The sequence below is a fragment of the Tauraco erythrolophus genome, chromosome 22 (assembly GCF_009769465.1).
Source record: "Tauraco erythrolophus isolate bTauEry1 chromosome 22, bTauEry1.pri, whole genome shotgun sequence".
Taxonomy (NCBI): Eukaryota; Metazoa; Chordata; class Aves; order Musophagiformes; family Musophagidae; genus Tauraco; species Tauraco erythrolophus.
The window spans coordinates 11,686,225-11,700,861 of record NC_141486.1 but is presented as its reverse complement, the minus strand read 5'-3'; the positions used below and the strand labels follow the sequence as shown (position 1 = coordinate 11,700,861).

The following is a 14,637-nucleotide window of genomic DNA, read 5'->3' as shown; positions in this document are numbered from 1 at the left end:
TGGGGTTCAACATAAAAGCACTGATCAGACTTGTCCTTTCACTTTTCTAGCAGCCCATGGAACAGTGACAGCGGACTTTTTCATTTAATAGTTTAAGATATTTTCGTTTCCTCCTCCTTGCTCACACCTTCACTGTCAGGAGTTGCAAGAGTTGCAACCTGTTTTACTGGTTCAAAGATAGGACTGAGGTGCAATGGTGGGCATGCAAAACATTAACAGGGCTTTATGGCAGCACCCACTTTGTTTAACCTGCGAGAAGAGCATCAGCATCTCTGCTAGGGCACCGGGATCCGGCACAGATGGGTCAGACAAACGAGCAATAGGAAGGGCTCGTATTCAGCACTATATGGGATGTTCTTTCAGCTCCTGTCAGGGACTGGTAACGCTGTGGGAGCCACACATTCCATCCACACACGGAAAGGAGGGATAACACCTGCTGGAAATGTAAGAATTTCTGTCTAGTACCTCAAAATGAAGAATGCCCCCTCCTCCTGGAAAATGGTGGCAGCAATCCAAATGGCAAGATGACTCATATTACAGTGAGAGATGGGGGCCAGCTTCCTTAGTTCTGTCATTTGTTGGTCTGCTAACCACCCACCCCACCAAGCGGGCAGAGTGGCATTGTGTCCTTGGCCAGCAGAACCAAGTTCACACATAAAATTGCTGTGTCAAATTTATAGGGAGCATTAAGTATCTTTACAACTTCATTTCAACCCCACTGCTCCAAATGCAATTTAATTGTCCACAGTTTTGGCTACTTACTTGCCTAAGACTGAAAAAATATATTTGTTATGAAGGACTCTCTTTTATTGCTATTGTTGGTTTGCACTGTGTGGGTCCATCTTTACCGTTTCAAATCCAGACTCTTTGGGGATAAAATATTGTTTTTCTATTGATTTTTTTTTCCAATTTCTTAAAATTGTATAAAAATAAAGGATTTCCACAAATGTGGGCTAAAGGTAACCAATAATACTTCTATGCTTAGGATCAGCTGTTGGAAATGTGGTTGATAGCCACAAGACCAGAAATAAACCTCTAGTGATTCTTTCGTTTAACATTTAAAAGACATGAAAACTTCTGCTTATAAAATTGACCCCATAAAGAATGGAACAGCTAAACTAACAGCTGTTTATTTTTACTTTTTAAAATAATGGTCCTAAATTTAAAAATAAAATCAAGTACTTCCTTTATGATTTTCACATTATAAAACTGCACCATTCAAAATCTGTGGCCAGGGAAACCCCTTTGCAGTAAGACAGTTTCTTTCAATAGTCATCGAGGGTGTTTTCCAGGAAAACATTCCTAACATCCAGTATGGAAGCCAGCTCCAAAATGTGCTTTTGGAGGTGAGGGTTCTCCACCGTTTCATCTCTTGGCAGCTGAGGATAAGATTCTGGATAATTTCGGGTCTCCTGCTAGATGACAGTGAAAACAAAGAGAATCAGACATTCATTTATTTTTACACCCTTTACAAAGAAGACTGCAAAAGGCCAATTTCACCTAAGAGGTATCCTGATCTGTTTAGCATGCCACATAGAGAGAAAATATTCTAGGATTTTCAGTTTCCTCTTTCCATTGACTCAGATAATCATAGTGGCAATACAAATGCCCATTCATCTAAGATGGTTAATAATATGTTCACAGAAGCCTTGCAAACAAAAGAGAAAAAAAAACACCCAAAAAAGACAGAAAGACTTCCACATACTTACCTACTAGGCTGGAGAAATTAATTTCTTGAAATTATAGACATGTAAGCATCTCCAGTGGGAGATTCATCTCATCCTAAAACGGATATCTAAGACACTGGGAGCAAATCTGTCCCCACTAGCAGAAGATCTGCTTCTTTTCCCTGATGCCAAAGAAGCCTAGGTAGCTAACTTAGGCTTAGAAAGCCACTAGAGGTCTGCAGTTGGACAAGATGAATGCTGTACCTTTCAGTGTTCAAGTTCTGTTTTTTTCTGCAGTGTTTAAAATGGATCAGGCAGTTTATATGCCAACACTCACATATATAAAATGGTTTAGATCTGGAAGCAGACTTCACTGTTGGCCTAGCATTAACCAACAGAGAGGGAAAATACCATCTTCCTGTTTAGCTTATTAATTTACACTTCAAAGACCTTTCGAAATCCATTCACACTAGGATACATTCCAGCAATAACGTCCCACTCCTCCTCACTTTCTTTTACATTCTTGTTCTACACCTTTTTAGTTGTGTAGAAATAATAATCTTGAATTATTAAGAGGAATTTTTCTAGCAGACAGGGTTGTTCAGAGTGACATAAATGAACTAGAGTGTGTCTGCTACTTATGCAGAAGAATAAGGCTTCAGCAAGGCAAAAGCTTCATACTTTAGGAGTGATACAAAGGCAGAGATTCAATACCAGCTGTAGGCACTAGCATGTGAGCATCAGTTATCTTTCTGAAGTCACAGGGATAAGCTCAGCCCTAAGACTCTTCCATCCCGAGGCAGTGCAGTTCTATATGCACTGGATTGTTGTTCTCACAAAGGGACAGACATCCCTGCATACCCGGAATATTTTGTGCATCCTCATAGTAGCTGAACAGAAGATAAATCTTGTTAGAAGCAAGCGAAGAAATTCATCCCCAAAAAACTGAAGAAAGGACTGATCTGTAGAGAAGGCAAAGAAAACTCAGTTTAGCAAGGCTTGGGGGAAAAAAAAGTGAAAAAAAAAAGAAAAAAAAGAAAAAAAAAGGAGACTTGGAGGAAATCACTACGAATGCTTGTGCATTCCCCTTATTCACTATTCTGTCCCTTGGAAAGGCTGTGCAAGAAAACCAGCATCTGCTTAAGTTGCATGGTTCAGCTGTGCATCTTTGGGCACGTACCTATGGATCGGGAGTGGGTCAGCAGCTGGGCAATATCTCGGTTGATTTTTCTAAGGTAATCTTGGCACTTCTCCCACAGTCCTCTGCGCATGCTTGACAATCCAGAGACAAACAGGAATGCCATTAAAGGATTGTTCAGAAAGAGTGTGAAGAGGCTACCCCGCTGCGACTGGTCTAAAAAAAAATAAAGCAATAGACAAAGAGATGCATTTGGCACGTGAAACAGAAAAGCTGTCCCTGCCACAGAACGAAGTCGCTCACCCACTAAATTCTGTAACAGAGGAACTACTCCCTTGTGTTAGTTACACCTTCTCTCCTCTGTGGCAGGTCTATTCTCCAGAGGATGCAGTGACTAGCAATAAAGGCTTACTGGAGATGTGCATTAACACCAAGAGAAATGAGATTAGCTCATTAACTGTGGGAGGCCTATGTCTTCATTCTGAGCACATAACTCGAATGCAAAAGTCATAACTGAAACAACCAATAGAAGATACTGATTATAAATCCTACAGAGAAGTATTAAACATGGACATTCTTATTCTATTCAAAAAACCAGCCAGTTGAACCTATAGTCTACCTAGTTGTCCTTTTGTTGGGCATAATAATATCCTAAAGCCAATTTACTCCGTGCAGTTCAACATGATACACAGAGGTCCGAGCTTCATCCCAGTCAACTGGGAAGTCGAGAAGAAAGGTGATGCACGTAAGATCATGTGCCCAAACAGTAAGGCCACTTCCTCATCCGCAAGGATTACTGCCTTGTTCTGGTGCATTTGGGGTTTTCTTTCAGGACGAGGGCACCCAGCATGCATGGTGTGACACCATCCTGGCAGAGGGGCTCAGTCAGGTTCAGCTGAGTGCTCTAGTGCACAGTGTAGCACCCCCTCAGAACTAGAGCAAGACTTTTCTGACTAGTCCATGAAACACAATATAAGCATCCAGTATTTTATAAAGTTAGTTCTATTTTTCAGAGTTTCTGTTTAAACAGGATTCACTATTACAGTACTTATTTTTTACTCAAGTTTCAGCTAGATAACAGGAATTATTTCAAAACAAAGGAGAAGCTTCCACTTCTTGCACATTCTCTCATGACACTTGCTTAACACTGCTCTATGTGGCTTAAGCTAGACCTCTGTACTGGGTCTTTGTGATGGATAACCACCTTAACATGGCAAATTCCAATGAGCAAGTCTGGAATGATTTGTATTTTATAATAGTCACAAGGACTGAAGAATATAACGTTTCATTGCCTGCTCCTACTACAAACGCACCTTCTCAGGGCGTACAAAGCCAATGGTTTTCCTTAACTTACCTTCCAAAATCAGAACAAGATCTGAGAAGACTTTGCTCTACACCTGGCATTTAAAACCTGACACCTTAAGTAACTCTGCTCACTTTCTGGGACTAATAAAGCTACCTAAAGTGCTCACCATCATCAACATCCCAGCACTGGACAGCCAATTTTCTGAGCCTCCGTGTAGGAGAGACTTTGCCTCCTGGCACTTGAAGCTAACTGTAGAAATATCATCATTGTTAGAAAAAATTATTTGCCATAAACAGTAACTAAACTTTATTATACTAGATCAGGGAATGTTAATCTGATTTATGTATGATCTGGATTATGTAGTGATGAAAAGCTGTCTTTTCCTGAAGAATCTAAGTTATATTTGTTTGGGATAGATATTATGATGCAACTGCAACTTGTTAGGAAACGCAGTACTACACGTACCTTGTAATGCTTTTGGATATGCTGTTGGAGACAGCAAGCACACCAGTGGTTGTCCAAATAAGTTTGTGAAATTCTGTAACAGATAAGAATTTTGAAGTATCGATGGTCACTTTGCTTGCTTTTGAATATCCAGCAGGTTTAGGGTACAAACAAAGACTATCCATGACAGAGAACACACGAATGCCAGTCACACAGCTCAGCATCGGCAATACAGCTGACAAGTTGACTTACTTGTAGATGACAGCACAGAAGGACTATCACCCGTTACATTTTAAAGGAATTTTAATTCTCTTGTTTCACTGCTACTGATAGCAGACACTAATTATTTCACAGAAATATGGCTTTATGCAGTAATATCTTACTTGAAAAAAAACATGTTCTGCAATGAAAAGGAAAGCCATTGGCTTTCAGGACAGAATAGATCTAGTGTCTTTCTTCAATACCAGCCGAACTATCCAAAGTGATTTACTTCCCCTTTTCTTTCCAGGAGGAGGAACTATTTCTGATGAAACAGAAGAGCCCAGTGGAGAAAGTTTTAAAATAAGTTTCCTTTAAAGTAAATATGTCATAACCTTAACATCTGCTCTACTGAATCCTCATTTTACAATACTCATGCACCTTCCACCAGCACCTTAAATATTGCTTAAGTGTCCTGTTGCACGAGAATGTCTCCAGAAACCTCAAATAACGCCTTTGTCCAGTTTCACCAACATTTACCCGGTAAAAGTCCTACTGTGTGTCTATCTGGTAGCTATACTGACTGGTAATAATTATCACCAAGGAAAAAAATAATTGCGTTTATACAACCTCATCAGCTGTCTGCCACATGTCTCACCAAAACAGCTTTCTTAAAACCTGCAAAGCCCTAGAGCACGCGTTCAAAGCCTGCACCCAGGGCACACAAGTGCAACACATATTTATGCAGATTATATTCTTAAAATTGTCAGGTTACGAATGTAAAGTATACATCGCCAGAAGTATTTGCTTGTGTAGAATCATCAAAAAGCTCATTTTTTAACTCCTTCCAGCTCCTGCTTAATTCAAATGGAACCTTCCTTTCTGGACTGTATATTTCAATTAAATTAGTTTCACAGAGCTAATCTAATCCAAGTCTGTTAAATACTAAAGACAGTAATCCAGTCTAATCAAAACAGAACATTTCCCACATCTGACAGAGTGCTGACTAGTCCTAAACCCCCTTCTATTTCATTAAAGGCCTAAGGGAGATTTATAATGCTAGATGCTAAGGTTTGGTCTCTAATGAAGAAACAAAGACTACGACCGTGCAGACAGTAACTGCAGGCCAACCCAGTAATTAGTAAAACTGTACTATAAAGAAATTTACAACTCCGGAAGGAGTCACCCCAGACATTGCCAATTTGAACTGAATACACACTGGCAGGTTAAATGTTCTCAAGTAACATGTATGCTCGGGATGCATGAGCAGATTCACATGTTGAATTCCATCATGTATCATCCAGTTAGAGACCAAAGCAGAGTTTCCACACGCTCCATCAGTGAAAATGACAATGCAATTAAACACTGCCTACAGTTATAAAGCAAAACCAAGGGTCACTCATATATCTCAGGGAAGGTATTACTCACTGACAGTGTCTGAGATCATTTTGGACTCTATCCCAGCAGAGGTTAAGTCAACATAGCTAGCAAGTCCTGCAAAGGGAGAAACTACACAGTTTAACAGGGAACGTGCTCTTTGGAAGACAGCTGCTCATGCCAGTCGCTACCTGTGAACTACAGATCCAGGAGAAAAAGACTCTCCAGCTTCCAGGGACCTGTCTCAGCTCTTGCCCAGACACAACTGTCTATCACAGCCCAAAGGAACACCAGGATTCACTCACCACCGCCACCACCTCCGCTCCTGATTTCCACAGACAGCACTGTGGGAGGACATGCCACAAAGGAACAGGAGCACGTTACAGCCATGGCTTGAGCAGAGGACAACAAGATGCACCAGAAAAACCTACCCTGCAGTATCAATGTCGGTGCAGCTCTGGGTAAGGAATGCCCTACTCTTCAGTGAATATGGACAAATCCAAAACGGGTGAAACACATTTTTCTTTCAAAATTGATTCTTTTCTTTACTTCGGTATTCGAGTTTTCCAGCAGAAGCATTACTGCTTTTTAAAATGTGTCTCGTATACATCTCTTTCCAAAAAAGAACTCGTCATCTCCAGAAGAAGTCACTTCACATGTAAGCTTTACTAAGCTGAGTATTCATACCGCATTACTGACACAGGCCTTGCATTCTTACTGGCCGTATTTTTTGTTTGTTTTGGCTTGGTTTATTTAAGACTTTGCATTTGACCATAATCTTAGACAACCGCAGAGACAAAAAGATACTGATTTTAAAGTATTATTTCATCCACGTATATAGTGGTAACCTTCAAGAACACAGCCATCTATATTTCAATGTCAGTGTCGAAAAGAAATTCATGGCTTTAAGTAGATATGCTTGATTTGCAGTTATCTTCCACTTTCAGCTAAATATATAGGGGAGGAAGCTGTTCAAGTGCCGCTGATTTGACAAACTGACAAGTCACTTCCTGGCAGGACTTACTTTCAGTCATCACCATTTAAGCCCTCCAGAGAGAGGGAGAGGATGAGAACGTGTGCAGAAGAGCAGAAACGGGCTGTAGAAAAAGATGTGTGAGCAGTTGCTGTGACTGCCAGCATTGCTAGCAGTGACATTTAAATGTCAGGATAGCTACAGTCCTATTGGAAAAGATCAGAGCAGCCATGTGGAAAAGTCAGCACACTGACTTCAACTTCTCACACAATTGCACAGAACCTCTTTGTTTGTGCCACCGCTTGAGTCTACAAAGCATCTCACAACACGCCCAGAGGACAGTCACAGGACAGCCCTATCAGTATGTTCTGGTGACAAGGAACCAAGCACGTAAGCACACAGAACAACAAACAGGGATTTACAAAGGCTAGAAAATACTGAGATTGAGAGCTCTGACATCTACCTTTAGCTGAAAACAAAACAAAACACCTAAACCCATCCCCACACATCTATCTGCCTGGGTTCAATGGCAATAGATTGTCACGGTAAATGTGCATTCTCAAATGCTGAATATATTTTTTTAAATAGGAGTCCACGCTCTTTTTTTTAATTTTTTTCCTTCATTCTCTTTTTAGATTCCTCACAGTTATGGCCACATGATTCTGATCTGGGTCAGAACTCCTAGCAGCCACTTCCATAATCCTGAAATACTTCCAAAACTCACATTTCTATACTCCTTACACACAGGTAGGGTTGGACTTCTCTCATACCAGCTGCTCTGTGCACTTAACAGATGGAGCACTGGTGTATTTTACACTACTGATGGTCAGTTCACTGCAGAAAAATGAAAAGAAACTAAATGGAAGTTACTGGTTTTGCTTACTGTGTACCTGCAAAGCTAAAGAAAATTCAATTATCACATTTAAATGTAACACAAAGAGCAAGTTCTACTGTAAACACTTGACAGTTATTCTCACAAGAGCAACAAATCTACACGTGGGAATCCATCACCTCAAAAAAGATCCTTTGCTCTAAACTGTCCTCAGAACCCTGGTATGTCCAGAGCTGTATTTGAGTTAAGGATCACCAGGAATCCCTCACTCTCTCTTACAGAGCTGATCCACTTGACAACTTTCAGCAATTCTACTGGAGAGGAAGGGGGTGAAAAATCCCCCAGCAAAACAAAAAAAAAACCAAACTTCAAACCCAAGCTGCACTTTTCACACTGAAACAAAACCAATCCCCTCCTGTTGTTATACTGGAATGAATGTCAGGAAAGAACAGAGGCAAATAAATCCCTACCAAGTCTTCATTTTCTCAGATAGACAAGTAAACCGTTCTAATTGTATTTCACTCCCTTCAAATGGGGAAGAGAATTTAATAAAAAGCAGATTTGCACTGAAATATAGCGTGGTGAAGTTAAATGCAGTAGTATTTAAAAAGCCCTTTGAAACGCATTGCAATAGAACAAACCAAAGCTCTATGGAGAGGACAGAGCATTTTTAAGACTGTCAGGTAAAAGTTCCACTGGTCAGGACAGAACTCTTGTGAATCACCCTGATTTAGTACCTCTCGTTGGCCAACAAATGCCTCTAAACCAGATGACACCGACCGGGGATACTGAACAAGTTCATCTGGCCACTAGACGTCCCTACTCCTCCGCTAACCGCAGCTGCGAACGCTCACTGCTCTCGCTGCACGTAATGGAGCTATAAAAAGGAAGACATAAGGAAGTGGCACTTTCCCCAGATATAGCACATTCTTAATATCCCATTCATGAACAAAATAAATGTCGTAATGCTATCCAGATGCAACTGGCAACTGAGACTGAAAACGCCTGCTTCCGTATTACCCGAATTGCAGATTCCCAAAGGTGATGTGCCATGGAGCAATTCTACTGTAAGTCCATAGCACCCTAGGAAGGAGGCTCATTGTCCAAGCATACACCACTCTACAGTAACACTGGATGCTAATTTGAGTCTTGTTATTTCCTTGGTTCAGATACTTTTCAGACACAGACAACCAGCGTTTTGTAAGATCGGGCTCAATGCTTTGACTCCTTTCTGTTGCTTAAAAGCAACTGAGTGTTGGACGACTGGAAAAAAAAAAAGTAGATTAGTTATCTCCCTCCCCCATGCACACACACCAAGATTTGTCTTTGGTATATAACAAAAATAAACCTCCCACCAGAGACCTTGGAAATCTTGAACCTTTTTTCCCTCCAGGAGGATTTATTACTTTCCAATGAGCGGCTGTTCATGTGCTTCTCCTTCTTGTTCCTATTCATAGGATCAGATCCTGACTAGCATGCACAACCTCAAAAGAAAAGAAAGACTGAATACAAACTGTTTAAAAAAATAGCCCGTTAAAAGTGTAAGCTAACTAGGGGTTGACACTGTATCCTACCGTGTGAGTAGCTGCCTTCAAGAGCCTTACCTTATAGGCGACACTGTTTGAAGAGTCCACAATGATAAACAGGGGCTTTCTCGTGAAGGGGTACAGGTCTCCAGGGTGAAGACTGGAAAGAGAAAGGGACACTTCACAGAGTGCTAGAATTGCTGCAAAGCTGGGACAGTGCACAGATTGCTCAGACACGCAGCAGAGAAAAAGCAAGCACGTTCCCCGTGCCCTGGTCCTCAGAGTCATCCTCAGAAAATAACTGCAAAACTAATGTGGTGTTCTCTGCAATATGGGCTATTGGACTGCTTATTAGTTCTTTCCCAACAAGAGATGTTTATCTTCTTGAGAAGTCATCCACCATTAATTTGAATTCTTCCAGTAACAAAGAATTTACATTGTCATAGTAACACTTTGTGAGTGGTTAAATCATTTAGAGTTGCACATTAATTTCGAATTGTTCAACTTCAAGCTAATCTACATTATGATGTCCTGCACTGAAGAGTTTGAATTCAAGAGGCTTTGATGCATTTTACTCTATTAAAGACAAATTCTTCTGAATTTGCAGTTGTCACACACACGGAACGTACCAGTGCATCTCCTTGTAAGACTGGTTTCGCTTGTGGATAGCATCCCCGTTTATAATGTCCCGGTTGCTGTTTGTCAGAACACCACCGAAATCATACGGACCTACACATGGCAAAAAGAAAGCTAAAATTAGCAGAGGCAACTCACCTCTGTTATGGATTTAACTGATACATGAAGGGAGGAAGCAACCACAAATCCCAGAAAACTACGTGACTCTGAACTACTGCAGTTGTAAGGAGAGGATGGAGGAATATGGGGACTTTACCAACTACGTATTCAATTTTATGCATTTTCAGTAGTTTCAGCATCTATCAAATAGAAGCAAGCAATGCAACTCCATAACTTCTAATTTATTTATTTGCTATTTATCCACAAACATAATAAAAAAGATCCAAATATTGGCTCTTGTGACGCCACATTGCAAAAATATTAACACCAATTACACGTTTCGTACAGGAAAATCAATACCTTTGTAAAATTACTGTATGAGCTAGCATATGCTAGATTCAGAATTTGATCAAAATATAAGACTAAATCAATCAAAAACCCAGTAGCCTCTCAGATAGAATACTATCATCTGCAGTTGTAACACTGCAAAGGGGAGAGAGAGAGCTCAGAGAATTAATATGCTTTCAATACTCCTAGAAAAGACAGAACAGTTTTAATCAGATTTCAAATCTGCAGCAAATGTTTATTTTTTAAGATTTCAAACGCAGAATTCACAATTTTTAAATGCACACAGCCTGGACATGTGTTCCTGAGGTAAGCTAAAGAAATATTCTGCTAAGTTTGCACAAGTGAGCTACCTGCCTAACTGTCTGATGGAAAGCAAAGATGAAAGTAATGCTATAAAAAACAGCAAATCCTACACACACACAAAAAAACAACCACGTGCTAGAGATAGCAGAAAACATTTCTGCTGTTGAGATGGGTATGAAATGTCACTAACGTTAGTAAAATAAAGTACTAGGATTCCCTCATTCTGTTACACACTTGCAGAATTGGTTGACTCATATTTGGCCACCAAATGCGTTTTTTCAGGTTTCAATACATAAGACACCTTTCCGTTTTAAGGGAAGCTTTGAGAATACAAAATCAGGAACAGAACATACATTAATTTAGCTCTGTTACAAATGTCTCGCATGATCTGTCAAGCACAAACGGCTTACGGGCGACAAACAGCGCGACCTGCAGCTGCTCTCCCTTTTAATAAGGCAGCACTTTTTGGTCTGTACAGACTACACCTTATTAAAAGAATGCTGTTGCAATGGGATTCATTTCATGACAACTGAAGTCTGACTACGCAGCTCTTCAGATGACAGAGCCTGGATGCCTCTACAGCAAGGTATTAAGCTGAAACAATACATGCAGTGAAGTGGACACAACAGGCTTTGAAGAACACGGTTTAGTTAGAACCTATCACCAAGTTGCAGCAAAAAGTAAAATGTTAAAAGCATTTAAAAAAAAAAAAATCACTGCCACAACCCAAAGCTGACAGGGATTTTTTTTTTTCGCTTTAACATTTTGAGAGCTCTATAAATCATGCATTGGGATGAACAAGGCATGCATCTTATAAAGGAATGCAAGTCTCAAACAGATGAGGCGTGTACAATATTTAGGATGTTAACAACTTTTTTTTTTTCCTTAAATTATATAAACAGATCTTTTGACTGTGTTTACTTCAGCCAACCAGTTTTCAGCTTTTAGATTGCAGCTGCATCCAAATATTCTGCTAGCTTGCAAAGAACAGGAAGATGAGGTAAGGGGAATTGTCAAAAATCATGAGAAGGGCTTGAATTGTCAGGTTAACAAGCGTGCAAATTCAACAGTCCCTGCAGACGCTTCAGCCCTTTCACCACCCATCTCCTGACCGTATGTTCTTGTAGTACTGGAGCTTGGAAAGAATCACAAAGTGCCATTTATTTTATTAACTTTCCACTGATGCATCGACTGAGCCATGTGCTCTTCAAAATTGGTGAAGCTTTTAATACTTCAGATGCATCAAAAACTGGGTATGTCCTTTGAAAAGGTCTCAGGTTAATGCACACTAATTAAAACACAAGGAATTAACTTTTGTTTGGGGGAAAAAAAGGCTATCTTACTAAGCAGACAGGAGAATAAAATTGACTTGTCTTTTAAACGGAGCTTTGTGACATCTTTCTCGGTCACTTGTCCTGGAACATAAAGAGAATTCAAGCCCTGTTCATGACAGGGAGCATTCCTTTATTGTACCTTCACTATCCGAACGACCTGATGGAAACACGCCCGTGGCAGACAAGTAAATCAGCAGTACGCTGTTTGCAGGCAGCTCCTGAAATTCAGAGAAAGAGAAGAGTGGCAAGGGAAGAAATGTAAAAGTTTATTTTAATATTCAGTCATCACCTTCACAAATACATTGTGCTACTCCTGCTTCTGGCCTCTCTTCACTTTCTTCTTCATATGTGTATGTACCCTTCCCTACCACGTGTACGTACCCTTCCCTACCATGTACACCCCTTCAAATAGGCAAGTACACAGACAAAAAGGTGAACTGATTCTACGTTCCTACTTGTTTTCCACACAGACCCCTAGACTGGTATTAGAGGTTCGAGCAGCCCTAGAAAAGCCTCCACTTCCTCAGACTCTCTTACTCTCCAGCCAGATCTGAGGCTTTCCAAGATATGGAAACCAAAAGCTGCCAAGATCCACGCAGACCCTAACTCCCAAACAATTTGAGATCCTAAAGGAAGATCTTTGTTTCCAAATACCCTAGAGTCTGCAACATCTGCCTCTTCTACCTGACCCTTCCAGCTGGCCAACAAGCACAGCACATCCAGGTTTCCGTATAGACCTGTAAAAGAAATCTATTTTCCACCTTTCTAATGGGCTGTCTGCATGAGGCAACACATGCTTTTAATTTCTGCAAAAGGCTTAGCATGCAGGCACCCAAAATTCTTATAAGGATGCACTTCCTTCACCTCACCAGCTGTTTCTTTACAGTTGTTTCTGGAAACAAATTGAAACTTGTTTCTTTATAGGAGCCATGTTCTGGTTTTACTACTAAATCCTAAGTTGCTGACTTGTACAGTCATAATTAAGCATAATGAGCCCAGCAACTTTATTAAATTAACCACAGCAACTGTACTAAAAGTCTACAAATGTATAGATTACTTACATAAGACAGCAGTGGGTAACTAAATAAGTCAGGCAGATAAAAATATAGCATGTGCAGGAGAAAGGGAATTCAAATGGGACACAGAACTGGAGACCTGCCAGGTACACAGCGCTTAAGAGCAACGGTTTCTTGACATACCTTCCCTGAGTCGGGATTGTGTTTGGCACAACAGGAAGAAGAACACTCTTAAGATTTTTCTGTTCTCCAGATCTCTTATCTCAAGAAATATTTCCTATATAATACATATATATAGGAAATAGATAAACTTCGTATAGGAAACGCTTATTTTTATATATATGTCTGTATATATAAATATAAATGTCTGTATATACGCGTGTGTACCTACACACACACAAATAAAATTACTGGATAAGATTAAATCATCTGTAACTATTACATTACCTCACATAACTCAATGCTTTCCATAGTATTGCCATGCACCAGCTGGCACTGAGACCGCTGGCACGGGAGTTGTTCGAGCTCCGCTTTGAAGATGGCAGTAGCTTAGCAGTGATATAACTGCTCTAAAACAGCAAGCTGGGGTTTTGTCTTAAAATGAGGTTTTTTCTTTCCCTTAACAGCAATCAACAGATTTGCCTTTATTATATAAATTACACATGTCTGTAGTATCTCCATCTGCTCTGAAGATCATGTTGAACATTTTAAGAGGGCCAAAACGGCTTCATTATCTTGAAGTATAAAAGATTATCTCGATCACGTTTTATTCAGTGTCACATACCAATCTGGATATTTTTCTGTTACAAATAAATCCACCAATTTCACAAACCTTAAATGATGCTGCTAAAAATGTATATAGCTGGCTAAAAGTTGGTTTATAAAGTAGATATTTATGGGGGTTTTCCCGTCTGGCTGGTTTCTCCGTTGACTCCTGTTAAAAAAAAAAAAACAAACAAAAAACGACACAAAAAGATCCAACAACTGTATATTGCCAAAGCAGTTTCACAACCCTCTAAATTTCTATCTATTAGAATGTTCATCTTCAACATACTTCCCACACAAATGGTCTGCCCATGCTGCATTTCCTACTACACTGTAAAGCAAGAGGCACAGTATTTGAACCAAAACTTTATATTATCCCTTATTTAAATTTGTAAACTTTGTAATTTACCTAAATCTTTCTTACTCTCTAAAGCATCACCCAAGAAAAGAGTGAAAAAATTCACCCGTCATCTCAATTAACTTAAAAAAAATCTACACGTTTCCTTTTGCCTCCAGACAAAATATTTTTTACGCTTTCTCTGAAGGAGATATTTGACTTTCAGATGACTTAGCAAGCTGATGAACTTATCTGGCTGCATGACTGCTCGAGTGAAAACAAAGGAAAGGGTGAGTGCATATGGTTAAGGACAGGCAGGGAGCCCTTCAGAAGCACTT

The 14,637-nt window shown here is 40.0% G+C and overlaps 1 protein-coding gene across 1 annotated transcript in view; it reads right to left on the bottom strand.

Annotated features, from left to right (window-relative positions):
- Positions 1-1,045: 1,045 nt before the first annotated feature.
- Positions 1,046-14,637, bottom strand: part of SCAI (suppressor of cancer cell invasion) — a 41,972-nt gene continuing 28,380 nt past the window's right edge. The window contains exons 11-18 of the mRNA XM_086625032.1: positions 14,030-14,131; positions 12,321-12,399; positions 10,091-10,190; positions 9,540-9,621; positions 4,577-4,649; positions 2,848-3,021; positions 2,529-2,629; positions 1,046-1,415 (exon numbers count right to left, since the gene is read on the bottom strand). Of these exons, the coding sequence (XP_086481158.1) occupies positions 1,266-1,415; positions 2,529-2,629; positions 2,848-3,021; positions 4,577-4,649; positions 9,540-9,621; positions 10,091-10,190; positions 12,321-12,399; positions 14,030-14,131 (861 nt within the window). The 3' untranslated portion in view covers positions 1,046-1,265. The remainder of the gene's footprint in view (positions 1,416-2,528; positions 2,630-2,847; positions 3,022-4,576; positions 4,650-9,539; positions 9,622-10,090; positions 10,191-12,320; positions 12,400-14,029; positions 14,132-14,637) is intronic.